A 15,814-nucleotide genomic window follows, 5' to 3' on the forward strand; every position below is an offset into this window, starting at 1 on the left:
CACTATTAATTCAGAGTTTATGCCTTTGACACTGGCGAGGCTACTTGATCTAGTGGTCTCAGTGGAAAGACAGATAAACTTCAACTGCAGGCAGAAGACAAAAATTGACAAGGAGCATCACCTTTCCTGACTGTTTAAATCCTTTAAGGAAGTGTCGGAGCAATTAGAGAGGGAGTGTAATCTTTGCAGAGTGCATTAACACTCATCTGACCTCCCAGACAATAGATCAGACCTCAGACACATAATGCTTCCCTAAGGCTTTTTAGCCAGTGTATTTGATCTCTTAGTCACTGCGTGTGTGTGACTATAGGTATCGTCCATGTAGAAGGCATTATTCATTAGCACTACTGTCCACTGGCTCCAACACTGGACGGCAATCAAGCAAAAAGCAGGAAAATCACCAGAATCCACGGTATTCGGTATTTCCTGTATCCACTATTTCATGTATGTTTAAGATGGGGGGTGAGGGTGAGTCCAGACTTCTGGAAAATCATCTTTCACCATTCTCTTATTATTTTTTAAAGCTACAGACTTCGCTCTGTAAAAGTGAATTAGTTACATTAATCTGAATAGGTCACTGATGAGCATCCAGTGTGTGTGGCAGGGGTGGGGCGTGGAGGGGGGAGGTGACCTCCAAAACAATGGATGCTTTTTGTCTATAAAATGAACTTTGGAATAGATTTGTTGATAAAAAGCACCATGGGTGATAAACAACACTGTGATATGCAAAAGAAGGCAAAGGGGGGAAATCAAATAAACTCCTTGCACTGCAAGCTTTTAAATCTTCATCTATCCTGCAGGTTACGCAGCAGGACACACTGGTAAGGCAATAACCTATTTCCTGATGAACACATCCTGTTCCAACTGCTAATCTCACAGTGGAGGCTTGGCTTTTACCATTCATTATAAACATTTTCAAGAACTGCTTACCACGATATATTTTTTAATGGATTAGATTTTGGTCAGTTGCTAACAGAGCACAGAATTGAATATCCTTTATGTGAAGGCAGCAAAACAGGTTTTCCGAGGGTCTGACTTGCTTTCCACTCTTCCCCCTCATGAGTAATTGGAATAGCAATTGAAACAGAATATTAGAAGGCTAGAAGGTTTCTTTTCTTTTCTCTTTTTCCCCCTCTTCTATTATAAGAAATTCTGTATTCGACGGTACAGTATACAAGACCTTATTGGTTTTGAACTTCACCATAAGACTTAGTGAAATGTTCAGGAGACAAAGACTGAATTTCACGTAATTTGCTCAAGACCATCACAGTTGTCTGTTGATGACACTCAACATCTAAAGCCTAAAGCATTTAAACCAAAATAATTACATTTGCTAGAATCAAGGCAGTTCCCCTTGAAAATGTGCACTGCAAAGGTTTTTTAAATGAGGCTACATGAAAAGACGAGAGCTGAAAATTAGCTTTATGTTTAAGCAAATCACTTTAGAGTTTGCATCTTTGAACACAAACTTAAGAAAAAATGGCAAGTGAAAACATACATTCACAATAAGCAATTTAAGAACTTTTGAACCTCAACTAGCAGGAAAGAAAGATCTACTGAATGTTTTAACTTTGCTTGAAGAAAGCCTAATATCTAAAATAAAATAATTGAAAAAGTGTTATCACATCCACTATGTAATTTCTAGTGTTTTCAAACAAACTCTTTATGTTGCCTTTTTATTGTTGGGTAAAATAAATAGCTTTCAAAGAATTTGTGATTCCTCTCAGATTAAAACTAACCTTCAACAATTAGCTAAGGAAGGAAATGTCCTCTGGAAGCAACTGATTTGATACTCTGATACACAAGCAAACACTGACACACATACACCCACACAGCACTACCCTTATACAACTTAATACTCAATAGCAAAAGATTTTATGGACCTAACTAATGGCACAGGCATCAAATTTTAGCTATATGTCAAAAAAAGTAAAATAAAAATTAAAAGAACAGGCTTAAAATGGTTATTTGTCATATAAAATCTGGACCAGCTCGGCAATAACCTAGATCTCATCTCTTGTGCATAAAGATGAAAACGCCATAAAATATCTGAGAAAATTTTTATAAAAACAGAGATTACACAACATGGAAATTTGAATTTTTTCTAATGTAATGATTTCGGCTTGTAGATGACTGTATCAAATTAAAAATAAATTACTGAAATTAAAATCCCCAAGAAACAGTGCACAGAAACTTACTTTGGGATTTTTATCATTTATGAGATTCTATCGCCACCTGCAGGACTGTCTTTAAGTAAACTCCAGCAATGGAAAGGCTATTTGCTATCCCTTCTCTTTTTTTTTTTTTTCTGCGGTACGCGGGCCTCTCACTGCTGTGGCCTCTGCCGTTGCGGAGCACAGGCTCCGGATGCGCAGGCTCAGCAGCCATGGCTCACGGGCCCAGCCGCTCCGCGGCACGAACCTGTGTCCCCTGCATCGGCAGGCGGACTCTCAACCACTGCGCCACCAGGGAAGCCCTATCCCTTCTCTTTTCCCTTTTCCTTTCTCTCCTCTTCCTCCTCCTCTGCCCCCCTCCCCCTTGTATATGTTCGTGCGTGTGTGTATGCACATGCACAGAATTTCCTGGAAATCAATTATTTTTCTCTTGGAATGTGTACATTACTAAAAGCCTAAAAATCATGAAATGCAAAATAAAATGTATGGAAAGAGGTATAGGCGACTGAGGCCACAGGTGGCTAATTTTTTAACAGCTAAACACACATCACATTTTCCTATTTTGCAAAGTAGAATCTGGAGCACAAATTAGCCTATAGAAATTTCCTTACCAGAAATGTGAGGACTTCAACGGTTTCCAAGGAAAGCCACTTTTGCTACGGAATAATTGACAATAAAGTTTATAATTGCATGTACCTGGCTTATACCAGAGCAGAAGAAATGTTGCTATTGGCAAATTCATGCTTAGTATTCTGTTGCTCTTTAAACAAAAGATAAAATTTGAGACAGTATTTCACTAAAAGTGTTATTGTAGCCCAATAAAGTAAGAACAAGTTGAACAGCAGAAGTCAAAACTTAAACACCCAGAACATGCAAGCAGATTATCATCATCATCCTCACGTCATCATCTTTAGCGGCAGCAGCACTACCCCTCAAGTCTTAATGAGGAAGATTCATCTGCTGTAAGAAAAGCCCACATGAAGTAGCAGATATTACAGATATTTGTTCCTCCAGGGCATATTACCCCTCTGAGTAGCAGCTCTCCAGACTTATAAAATATTTTCCAAATGTAAGACTTGCAGAAAAGTATGTTTTAAAAAAATTTTTTAATAACCCAATCTGTGGACACTGTTTAAATACAGCTCATACTCATGAACTAAAACCATAATTGCAAAATTTATGACCACAAAAGCCACACACTGTAAAAATGGTATAAGGACTGAAAATCCTCTGTTCTAACAGGCCAGGAGAAAAATCACTTTCCCGAAGCCTTCAGTTTCTTCCCCCATGAATGAACGTAAAGACCCTCTGACTTAACATTCTATAGCTCCATGCTTTTCCAGACTTAAAATCGTAGCCATGGAGGTCTCAACACCAATTGAGCTAATAAGTATATTTCTTTCTTTTTATTTTTCCCTGACAAAGTGAAGTATCCCTGGCAACGAGTGGAAACAAAAAAAAATTTTAAAGCTAGGCCAGATATAGAAAAGTCATTTTAAAGGGCTAAAAAACATGGATTTGGGTTATAAGAAAATCCCAGGGAGACTAAAACAGTCTGTAAACACTGTACAGGAACATCGTTTAAATGATGACATAATGAACTGGCTGTTTGATTTAATTGTCTTCCTATCTTTTTAAATAAAATTGGGAGCTACAGTATCAGTCCAATGAAAACTACCCCCTCCAAATTAGCGCTGTTATTTCAAAAACCAATGATACAACTCCAAGCTCGGCAGAGAGGTAGCAAAACACAACTTCCTGAATTATAAATCAAATGGCAAAAGTAAGACACAGTATAGTAAACCCTAACCAGACCACAAAGAAGGTTTCTCTCCATAAACATCAGATCAGGCAGCTAGAATGATTACCAGGCTCTCTTGTAACTGTCATCTGTGGTGGGTCTAATTACAGGCTGTCCGGCAAGCATGCCCGCATCACACAGCAATAAAAGGGCCAGCGGCTTGCCAAGCCCAGTCAGACAACGGAGAGCACGCGCCACCTGATGGGGAGCCCCAAAGATCAGCCAGAGAGACTAATAAAGATGACAGCTTCCAAACAAATGACAAAGCTCGGACCACCAAAAAGGCAATATCAAATTAGCCCGAAATGTAAGTGCTGAGCATGGTTCTTCAACAGATCAAAACTGAAGCAGGAAATGGGTCCTGACTGTTTTCAGACATACCAGCACTCTATTCCTCCCTTCCAACCCTCTCTCTTTTATTTCTAAATCTTCTTTTCCATTTTTGCATCAGACAAAATGTTTGCACATCCAGGTGTCATATATAGCAACAGATGGAGTGGGGGGGAAAGCACTCAGCTCTGTAAGAATCAAAAATAAATCCCTCCAGATTCAAGGGCTGTTGATCTGGGTTAGAGATTTGCCAACCCCTCTCCTCCAAGTCTGCTTACTGTTGACTGTCTTTTGGACATTTTGCTGCCAATTAGCACCATCACCACCCCACCCCACCCCCGCCACCATGGGCAGGGTCGAGAAAAAGGTGGGAAAATGCACATCAGAAAAGATTATGATTAAGTTGTTCAGCTGTCTTTGAATTTTACCCTCTGGTGGGGTCATAGATTGCTACGGTCAGAGGAGTAGTTGGAATACAAACAAACAGTATCTGGTAATAGATGGTCTGCATGAGTTCCAGTATTCTTCTAAGAAGCATTGATGAGATATCTGCAATGTACTCAGCACCATCATAAGCGGTAAGGATGTACACACAGATAAAAGACTGGTCTCTGTCATTCAATCTGTAGCTCACAGTGTCTTAACATAATCCTTCAATCATACGGCTACGTTACACTGAATGATTTTTTTAGCATATGACATTAACCTGAAATATTAAAATAAAATCCCTCCTATTTTGATATAAAGAACTTAATTTATTAGGTCAAACATGAAAAGTACTATCACAGCCTTAAAGGCAGAATCACATAATTTGGAATTTGGTGGTTCCATGCACATTAATCAGCCCTAGAGATAGTTGACCCTTGTACATTAATTACATGACACAGAATACAATTGTCTGCATTTCTACCCCATTCTCGAACAGGTCCTCCACATCCTTTGCAATGAAACAGCAACTCTGTGTGTGTGTGTCTGTATGGGTACCTGTACCCACTTCAGTGAAGCTTTCAGCAACTGTGTGTGTGTGTTTGTGTGTGTACCTGTACCCACTTCGGCGAAGCTTTTCTCTGAGTTAGGAGAGCAACACCCTAACCTCCCAATAGTTATATCAGCTAATAATTCCTACCCACATTTGTAGCTCACTTTATATGTTTAAAATAGTTCCATGCTTATTATTTAATTTGCTCTCCAAAGGGCAAACTTAATTTTTCTTATGGTGTGCTTTATTAAGTAAAAGTGTACTGCTTTGGTTTCAAATATAAGAGGAGGACAGTGGAGGGAAGCTGGGGGAGAGAAAGAAAGGGTGCAGCAAAGGAGGTGGAGAGGGATACTGGGGAGAGGCCGGGAGGCTGGCGGATGGGGTGAGAAGGGAGAGAGAGGGAGAGATGAAGGGGGGAAGAGAAGAAAAGAGGGGAGGACGACAGATGGTCGGATGACTTACTATGATCATTTCATCTCTGTATCTCAATATCTAGCAGTGTATGAGACACTGGACAAACAATGATTGTGGAAAGGGAGGGACGGAGGGAGGAAGAGGGGCAAGCTTGAAGGAGGCAGTGAAGCACTGGTTTGGTCAAGGAGGAACATGATCACTGAAGTCTTTTCTTCATCTAAGATTTAAGCTCCTAAATTCAGGATCAAGTTCAAATTAACAGTAGGGTATCTCTGGACAGCAGAGAGAACTAGACTGAGTTCTCTGGAATCTGTAAAGGACAATGGCTCCTAACCAGAAAATTCACAGAAGGCAAAAAATGTGTACTTGCAAGTACATCTCAATAGAAAGCTTAGGAAAGGCAGCAGGTAGAGACAGAGAGTCTCCATACAGGGCCTGGACCTATCAGAACCATTCACTTATTACCCAGCAGGGCCGTGCGAAGACTGACAACATATGCTATTCTGGGATTTTAAAACATGAAGATCTAATGCTTACTATTCAAAATTGGCATGCTCCAAAATACCAGCTGATTTCATTCAGTATAGCTAGGATTCTGCCTGGAAATGCAATTCAATTATCAAGTTGAAAATATAAACATGAAATATACTAAAATAGCTAAGAGTGTCCTTTTAAATTTTCAATAGATAATCTTTTAATGCAATTACTGTAATTTTATTAAATGGCATAATTAGTTAATGCCTGAGAAGTTGTCAATAGAAGGTGCAATTATGTTGTAAAAAATTACAATCACAATGTGCAATAATGGATTGTTCTTATGGAAAAAAATACTGAAAAAGAACTTTAAGGTATTTTTAAAAGTATGTTAGGTAGTCCACTGCGAAAAGGAAGATTTTGGAAATCATTGTACAAATGTTAAATAAAACAAATAATAAACTGGCAAATATTTTAAGCCTTTAATGTAATATATTTATACATTTTTGCATGTAAGTATATATACGTAACATTTAAGATGCCTAAAAAATTTTCTCCAGACAAAATGGTGACTGTAACTGTGGATTTTTTTTCAGTTTAACTGTTAATCTTTAAGCAGCAACCGCACAAACACCCACCAAACAGGCAGTGATGCCTGCTGTGCACATCCGATTGTGACTTCTGGTGGATGTGGAAACAGCCACCAGAAGTTGAATCAAATGCAGTGCATCTAGTTGTGAATAAACTGGTGATAGAATTTTTTTTAAAAAAAAGAAAAATTTTTTAGACCCAGTTAACACATAAATATCTAAAGCATCAAAAAGACAACTGACCAGCACTATTTAAATCGTCCAATCTGAAAACAAAACGTCCAGTGTAATTGTCATCTGTACCAAAGTAAGTTCAATCTGAATGTCCTGTGGGCCACAGAAGGGATTATAAACAGGGACACTCCACAACGTCTCATGAAATTTTTATCAAATCTTTCTTAGGAAACTTTCAGCAGCGAAACTTTTTGCTTCCCAAATGCCCTCTGCTTCTCAGTGTTTTGTGTGTGAGTGTGTGTACGCACATATGTGTGTGATGGAAGGGTTCGTTCTGTTACAGTTGTTATTGTTTTTAAGTTCAATGTGAAATCATTTCACACTTCTCAAAATTCTAGGATCCCTAAAAGCTAAGAATTCTATATATGTTAAATAGGGGCTATCACTAAGAAAGCGGAGAATTGTATTTTAACCCTATTGGGGAGCGGGACAGTTGATTGACGCTTTAAATTATGTATCATATTGCAGGCCCTGTCAACTCTGAAGAATTAATTCTTCATTTTCTTACAATCCAAAAATGCAGGAAAAAAAGTCACAGATGTTAAAAGCATAGCTTTATGAAAATACCCATTGATATATGGTAGACTTAGATTGCTTTTTAACATCAAAGGTCCCAGTAAAATTTTAATAAATAAGGAATCCATCAATGCCCCCATAGACTCCTCTCCCTCAACGCAAGAGGCGAGGGCCTTAAAGAGTGGTGGAAAACCAAACTACATAAATGCAATCCTTTTTGGCAGCATTGGGAGACCTTTGCTATTAAAATAATTTTCTGATGATGCCAACTGTCAAGTAAATGTTTCCTGCCATATGAAAAAATTTATGCCATAATATAACCTTAGGTCTTTTTATAGACAATATTTGGGGCTTGTATATAAAGTACAATTACCCAAGAGAAAAACAAATCAAAAAGACTCATACAGATGATTGCTTCTACAATACAAATACCACAATGCAAAATTATCTTTTGAAAACAAACTCAATTCCTCTTAACTATCATCAAATAACGTATTTGCACTAGACATGGGAATATATCATACAATAGAGCACCCTTCCCACAGTAGAAATATGAGCCAATTTCTCTGAAAGCCACTGTTTTAAGATATTTTGTAGTAATTTACTAATGTAGATAGTTACTCATCTCCACTACTAGCCCTTATTCTGAACAACCTGGAACTCTTGAAGATCTGAAAACTACAGATTCCTTCCATGGCTCCTTCCTTTAGTTGTTTTCACTCTTCACTCTCCCCTTGAAAGCCCTTCAACATCATCTAAGAGCTTCCTCCAAAAGCGGGAAAAGATAACTCAGACCTCAATTTAGGGCTTAGCCTAGAACCAAGCACTGAGGTTTTCCAGACCATCAAGCTGAATTCCACGGATGTCATAAGCATGAGATTCCCACGGTCTGGGCTGTTCCCCAAAGATGCCAGAGACATTTCTACCTTTCACTTCTTTAATTTTACTCCATCTCTTGTGAATATAATGACTACGTCTGAGAATTATTCTTACCCATATAATAAGGACTTCTTTCTCCCAAAGCATCTTGGAATAGGCTTAACTTCCATTTATAACATCTAGATATTATACATATCTGAAATGACTCATATGGTTGTCCCTAGAGCCATTATATCTATCTAAATACAAGGATCGTGATCACTGAATCCTGGGCGTCAATGACAGGCAGTGTAGCCCAGTGTTTACATGCATGGACTCTAAATCCTGATGGTCTGGGTTTAAATCTCAGCTCTGTCTCTTAAAAGCATATGAGCTCTGACACTTTAAGCTTTATTTAACTTCTATGGGCTTATTTTTCTTATGTGTAAAAAGAAGGAAATACTGATCCTGGCATCTACATCAGCAGCTTGTTATGAGAATTAAGTGAATTAACACTTATAACATGCTTTAGGACAGTACCTGACACATAGTAATCACTGAAACAACAAAAGCCATTAATTATCCCTAGAGTTCAAAGCCTGTGACTGGGAATGACCATGGACATGTATACAAAATACCACGTATATTTACAAATCCATTCATAGGGAAATATACAGATGTGCTTCTTCTAGGCATGATGTTTCAGTTATAGGCCTCTGTCCATAAGTTGATATCTTATATTCATTTATCTTTCAATTGGAAAAACTGAGAATGTGAACTTTTGAGTGAAAAACAATTATCTTTAGCTTAAAGCAAGTAAAGCTCGGAAAACACACTAAAAAAAATCTAGAAAACTTAGAGGAAGGAGAAAGACTCAAAAGAGGTAATGACACGGGGAGAGGGAAGGGTAAGCTGTGACGAAGTGAGAGAGTGGCATGGACATATATACACTACCAAATGTAAAATAGATAGCTAGTGGGAAGCAGCCACATAGCACAGGGAGATCAGCTGGGTGCTTTGTGACCACCTAGAGGGGTGGGATATGGAGGGTTGGGAGGGAGACGTAAGAGGGAGGAGATATGGGGACATATGTATATGTATAGCTGATTCCCTTTGTTATAAAGCAGAAACTAACACACCACGTAAAGCAATTATACTCCAATAAAGATGTTAAAAAAAATTAAGCCTATAGAAGTATGATTTGGAATCTGACTACTCTAAACAAGTCCACATTCAGTGACCTACTGTACAGCACAGGGAATTATATTCAATACCTTGTAATAACCTATAATAGAAAAGAATCTGAAAAAGAATAGACATATATATATATATATATATGTATAACTGAATCACTTGGTTGTACACCTGAAACTAACACATTGTAAATCAACTATACTTCAATAATAGTCCACTTTTAATTTCTTACAATAACAATGAATTAAACAGTATATAGTAACAGTCACGTGGCAGGTGTCAGGAAATGGAAGATAACTTTCTTCTCTTAGTATTGGGAGAACCACCACCCACGTTAAGTGGAGAGGGGATTAATCCTCTGGTGGGGGAGGTTAATGCTTAGACAGTCTAGCAAGATAAATTTTCTCATGTTTGTTCATCCGCTTCTGACCGGACACCACAGGACCTAGATCTTAACAGGATGCTTTCCTTTAACTCCTGCTTTCAACAAGATACGGTATATTCATACATACATCCACAGGATCCCTTAGAAAATGTATGGCTTGCTTTCATAAAGTCTTAAGATTAACAACCAGAATATACTAAACATGATCCTATAACATTCCTGCTTTGTATCAACTGAAAATAGAAACATGAACATGATGTTAGTAAAGCAATTTCATGTTACCTGACAAAACAGAAGTGAAAAATTCCTATGTTTCTGCCCTTAGCTTGTGGTGCTGTACCTCTAGGGGAAGGAAAAGCCCCAATGGAGACGGGTTTAGCCAAAACGGTTCTTTTCACACCTGTGCAGTGAACCCTCAAAGAGCACTGATCCTAATTTCTAATAGAGAAAGGCCTTCACATGCAGTCCTATTGTTTAATAAATTCTTGGCTTAAGACCTTGCTTCAGACCAGCACGAAATTGCTCTGCCCCTGAAATGCCAAGGCAAGTGGACGAAGCATGAACAAAGTACCACATGGATGGATAAAGACCTGGAGCAGCATTCTGTCCTCAGTAGATCATAGGAGAACATCAGTGTGTACTGTACCACCAAGACAAATACAGTGTTCTCAGTAGTGGAGTGAGGGAGCGAAGCCAGGCTTCAGCAACACAGTCTCCCCATTCCTCCCTCTCTGGCCCAGGTCACTGAGGATCCAACATTCTTCAGAAAGACAACCCTGAACAGAGTCCTACAGAGTCAGGGGCACAGCCAGTGGCAGCCCACAGGCCTGGAATCACCCATCAGCACTCCACAAGCAGCTAGTGTTAAGTCTGTAAGCAAGAGCCATGAAAGCAAAAATGTTTTCTGAAAAATATGAAGGCTTGGCTACCCCTGATCTTATTAAAGAAAATAAGGGAGGCTACAATGAATTTTTTATTTTATCCTAGAATGTATTTTTCTTTATATGTTCTCGCTTTAAGAGCAGAAACAGTTTTGGAGTGACCATCATGATGGTAGCAACAAAAACATTCTCTAATGAAATTACACATCATCAGCTTAGGGAGGGGAGATACCTACGTCTCTACATCTGCAGTATCTCTGAGATCCACCATGGCTGGTCAAAGTAAATGTGAGATAAACATTCAAAAGTAGAGTTTCAAATGAAACCAGAAAACTAAGTGTATCTGAATGAAGCTGTCTTTATTTCAGTACCTTCAGGACAACCTAGAGAGAGAAAGAACGGATGCACAGGTGTCCCCCATCCACACCTGCAGTGGGGCCTCCCACCGTCTCATCAACTCAGGTACCCTTGCAAAATTACATTTTGGCAAACCAGCAAGAAGAGCACTCCTCTATCTTTCGTTCCTTGGGCCTCAGGGATTTTAAAGGAGGATGTGCTAGCCTGCCTCTGGCAGCCACCCTGGCAGAGGGCTGTGCGGTGCGGTGTCAGCAAGGAGGGTCCACTCAGGTCCCAGGCCATGCAGAAGTGGCCCCAATGCCAAGGCTCCCTTCCCGTTTAGAAGCCCCCTCTATGAAACAACTTATTTCTATTCATTGTTGTAATCTTTCTTCAGATCAGGCTGACAGCCCATTAATCATTTCTGTCATCCCCCTACATAATCCAGTGCAACAGATCTCTGTTTTTCTAAAAATCTCAGTGCCAGAAACTAAGCTCGAGAAAGAGGAAATCCTTCTTCCTCCAAGGGACTGGCCGGGGTGCTGACTGGAAGAAGCCACCAATCATGTTGACTTGCCTCGTTTGCCCAGAATCACACAGAACATTCCCTGGAAAGTTTGTAGAGAGGATTCAGGTGGGAAACAGAGGCAGGGAGGCTGAAGAGGAACCCAGCACACGAAGCCCCCAGCTGAGGAGAATGTGAGAAAGGGAAGCGGATAAATCAGTGCCAAGTCAAAGGCAGATAGGGATTAATAAAATCCTTCTTAATTTTGTTATCAAGCCCAATTGTTCTAGCAACTTTAAAACAAAGAAAAAGTATATTAAACGCCAAGGCCGCAGCCATCACAGGGCTTCTACCTCCTGAACCAATGAAAAACTAACATTAACTAAAGATAAAACAAAGTGCTAAAATGGCTAAGAAAAAGCCTCTTATGGAGCCAGTATACAGCTTGCATAATAAAGGTGGAAGTGACCTCCAACCCACTGACCTCTGGGACTGATTTTTTTTTTTTTTTTTTTTTTAATGTGGATAAGCCTGGTGGGTAAGAGAGAGCATGGATGATAGAAACCAGAAGACAAAAGAGCCGTGATCATGACTCAACCACTCACACATCATATTAGGTCCTACTGTGATCTTTGCACTGTGCAGAAGTTAATGGCATAATACAAAAGGCACAAGATTAGCAGTCGAGCAAATTGGTTTCTCCTCCCATGCCCGACGCTACCAATCTGATCAATGACAAGTGCCTTTACAGAGGAGGGAGGATGCCCAGAGATGTAAAGTGAGGACATTATGCTAACTTTCGAGTCCTTACAAGATTCTTGGACTCTCTGGTTGACCTAGGTGGTTTTAAGATCTCATGCAGTTCTGAGATTCCGTGATTTTATTATGCTCATAAGGAAAGGCCAACTCTTATTATAAGAATGTATTTCACAGACAGTGGTTCTCCTTTGCGGTGTTGAGTCAACTTGTAATGTGTAGTAATCAGTTACGTCTCAAGAGGTTTGATCTGAATAAATGTTTTTTTTATACCAAAGTTTGCCAATGATTTACTTAAAACATAAATTAGAGCGATTTAGTCTTCATTTAGTTATGTGATTTTTCAACTGCCATTTTTCAGAAAACACTGGCCCTCATGAGTACAGAAGGAGACAAACACATTGTGGGTACTATACGAATGGTTTATAATAACCACCACAAAAACATTTAAAAATGCATAGAACGCTGGCTCTCTTTACCTTATCAAGAGATAGTATATAAGTATGATTTGGGTAATTTAAGGGATTTCCAAGGGTAAATCCGACAAGTATGGTCTTGGAAAGACACCTCCTACATAATCTCCTATGTCATAATATATTTTAGAAAGATGAATGACTATCCTTTTTTTTAAAGTTTCCTTACCAGTGTAAACTTCAGCTATGTTGAATGTGCCTCATTCTGCTTCACGTAAGTAAAATAAAACCCATCTGCATTTGGACTTGGGGCTCAGAAGCAAGTAAGTTGAACATAAAAAAGGAAGCTTACCACGAATGCTACTGTACTTCTCAATGTGGATTCCCACCGGAAGCAGCTTGTAAGGAACTGTACTGTATTCCAGACTGTCATGGTGAGTCTTTTCACTCGGTCTACATCTCTTGATAAGATCTGATTAAAAAAATGGAAAACAGAGAACTAGGTTTAAACACTCCAAATATTCTCTTTAGATCAGACAGCTTGGTCATTTAAATTATATTCTGTATAACTGCCAATGAACAAAACAGTAAAAATGAAGAGTCCTAATACTTTCTCTAAAGTTCATTTTTAAACTATGATCATCCTGGGAGGAAAAGAAAATCCAATGCATTTTATAGCTCCTTTGAAGGAGAATAGGCTGTTTCAATAATGTTCAGCACAAAACTGAGCTGGTAAAAAATACAGCAGTCAGGGGACTTCCCTGATGGCGCAGTGGTTAAGAATCCACCTGTCAATGCAGGGAACACGGGTTCGATCCATGGTCTGGGAAGATCCCCCATGCCGTGGAACAACTAAGCCCATGCACCACAACTACTGAGCCTGTGCTCTAGAGTCTGCGAGCCACAACTACTGAGCCCACGCGCCACAACTACAAAAGCCTGAGCATCCTAGAGTCCACGCGCCACAACTACTGAGCCTGCGTGCTGCAACTACTGAAGCCCGCGCACCTAGAGCCCGTGCTCCGCGACAAGAGAAGCCACCAGTGAGAAGCCCGCCCACCGCAACAAAGAGTAGCCCCCACTCGCCTCAACTAGAGAAAGCCCACACACAGCAACAAAGACCCAACGCAGCCAAAAAAAACAAACAAAAAAACCCAGCAGTCAGGCATGTGAAATGTGTGTGTGTGTGTGTTTGAGAGAGACAGAATGGAATGAGGGACTATGTTGCTTAGTTTGGAAGGAAATGGGTAGATTTACAGTAGAAATGTACATGTACTCTAGCTCATCTAATCCAGAAGAAAAAGTCTATTCTATAGGAAAGTAAAGCTCTGGAAAGGAAATCCGGCTCTCCTACCTCTTTGCTGTGTGACCTTGGGCCAGTTTCTTAACCTCTCTCTTATTCAATGGGGTTGACAGGAGTGCTAACCTTGTAGGTTGTGAAGAGAATTAAAGGGCTTAGAAGAGAGCCTGGCACATACTAAGTGATTTTAAGTATTTGTGTCATGAGCACAAGTTTCAACTTTATAAAAATCTGGGGACACTTAGTGCTGAGAGGAACTTGGGGAGAAACCTAACATACCCCAGGGTCTCAGCCCCAAAACTCCCGGTGCTCTCAGAGCCCAAAGCCACCCAACGCGGAGGTCCTGTTTGGCAAAGGAAATGTCTTTTCTCCCAGTTGTAGGTAGATTCATTTCAATTTGTTTGCAAAGCAGCTGTGCCACCTACCTCAACTCAGGTTTTAACTTTCAAGTAAACAGAGCAAAAGGCAATAATAACAACAATAATAAAGCCATTTACTCAGATTACACAAAATAAATATTACACTCAATGTTACGCAGACCAAAACAACACATTTGGACGTCCCCTTCAGAAGAGGTTTAAGGCCTTTCCCGAGTGTGTCCAGAAGTTCATGGGAAACCAAAGGATGATGAGATGCCTTTATATTTAACTTGCTTTCTGTAATCCACAGCTGCTCACCCCACCGGAAGTGGTGGAAGTAATAAACACTTTAAAAAGGGGACACTTTGTTCTTTGCTACACAACTGAAGAGGGACAGTAAGTACAGAGTGAAATCCTGAACTGTGTCTGAATAGGACAGGGAGGGGCTCTGAAAAGAACTGTAAAGGTCATGTTAAAAAAAAAATAAAATGTGAAACTTCCTCTACTTGGCCCTGATCTTCACTTTTTGTTGAACTGATGAGAGAGGAGTTAAGGGCAACAGGCAGAGGGAGTGAGAGTTAACAGGAGGTAAAATGCCAACACAATCCAAATTTAGGCAAAAAAACGTGGTAGGGGCAGGTATCAGTGAATCTGAGGCTGGACATCTCGAAAGATCAACTGGGTTAATTCCATGATGAACTCCACTGGCAGAATGCCTCCCTGAAATGTTGAAAGATGGAGACTAAAATGGCTGTGATTAAAGGAGGGTAGGTGGGGCAAGTAAGTTCAAGAGAAGGTTTATGGCTTGATGCTCAGAATTTTTGTTTAAAAAATGGTTCAGGGGATGAATGGAGGGCTGACACCCTCTGCAGCATCCAATAGATATGTTCTGAGTCTTTCCCTTCTTACTGAGCCCAACTGAAGTCCTTGTCTAGGGAGAGAAGGAGAGATAGAGGAAGGAGTGGAGAGATGGGGAGACAAGCGGGGAGAGGGAGGAGGGAGAGAGGAAAACAGAGAAGGAGGGTGAGATGCAACCAAGTCATGACCAGTAAGTACTCCGGGTGCTGGGTGCTGACTGTACCAACAAGCCAGTTTACTGCACTGACCTACCTTTTTGGACAGCTTGCGGCTATCTTCAACAAAGCGCTTTTCTCTGGGAGTAAAGGTCCGAATACTTGCTTTGATCTAGAAAGACACCAGTGTTAAAAGGGGCAGCATTGAGATGGACTTCACTCTCTTCTTTTTCTAATGACTGAGAAGCTCTGGAAACCAATACCTTCTGACCCTAAGGGTGCGGGGTTAGGGGTTTGGGGGG

The 15,814-nt window shown here is 40.0% G+C and overlaps 1 protein-coding gene across 10 annotated transcripts in view; it reads right to left on the reverse strand.

Annotated features, from left to right (window-relative positions):
* MCTP2 (multiple C2 and transmembrane domain containing 2) overlaps positions 1 to 15,814 on the reverse strand; it is a 252,690-nt gene that overhangs the window by 68,708 nt on the left and 168,168 nt on the right. For 9 of the 10 annotated variants that reach the window (XM_019945844.2, XM_033852092.2, XM_019945842.3 and 6 more), the window contains 3 exons: positions 15,610 to 15,684; positions 13,193 to 13,312; positions 2,786 to 2,830 (listed from right to left, as the gene is read on the reverse strand). In XM_019945844.2, coding sequence (XP_019801403.1) covers positions 2,786 to 2,830; positions 13,193 to 13,312; positions 15,610 to 15,684 — 240 coding nt within the window. The remainder of the gene's footprint in view (positions 1 to 2,785; positions 2,831 to 13,192; positions 13,313 to 15,609; positions 15,685 to 15,814) is intronic. The other variant, XM_019945845.3, reaches the window with a different exon arrangement.

This window comes from Tursiops truncatus, chromosome 2 (assembly GCF_011762595.2).
Source record: "Tursiops truncatus isolate mTurTru1 chromosome 2, mTurTru1.mat.Y, whole genome shotgun sequence".
In the NCBI taxonomy this organism is placed as follows: Eukaryota; Metazoa; Chordata; class Mammalia; order Artiodactyla; family Delphinidae; genus Tursiops; species Tursiops truncatus.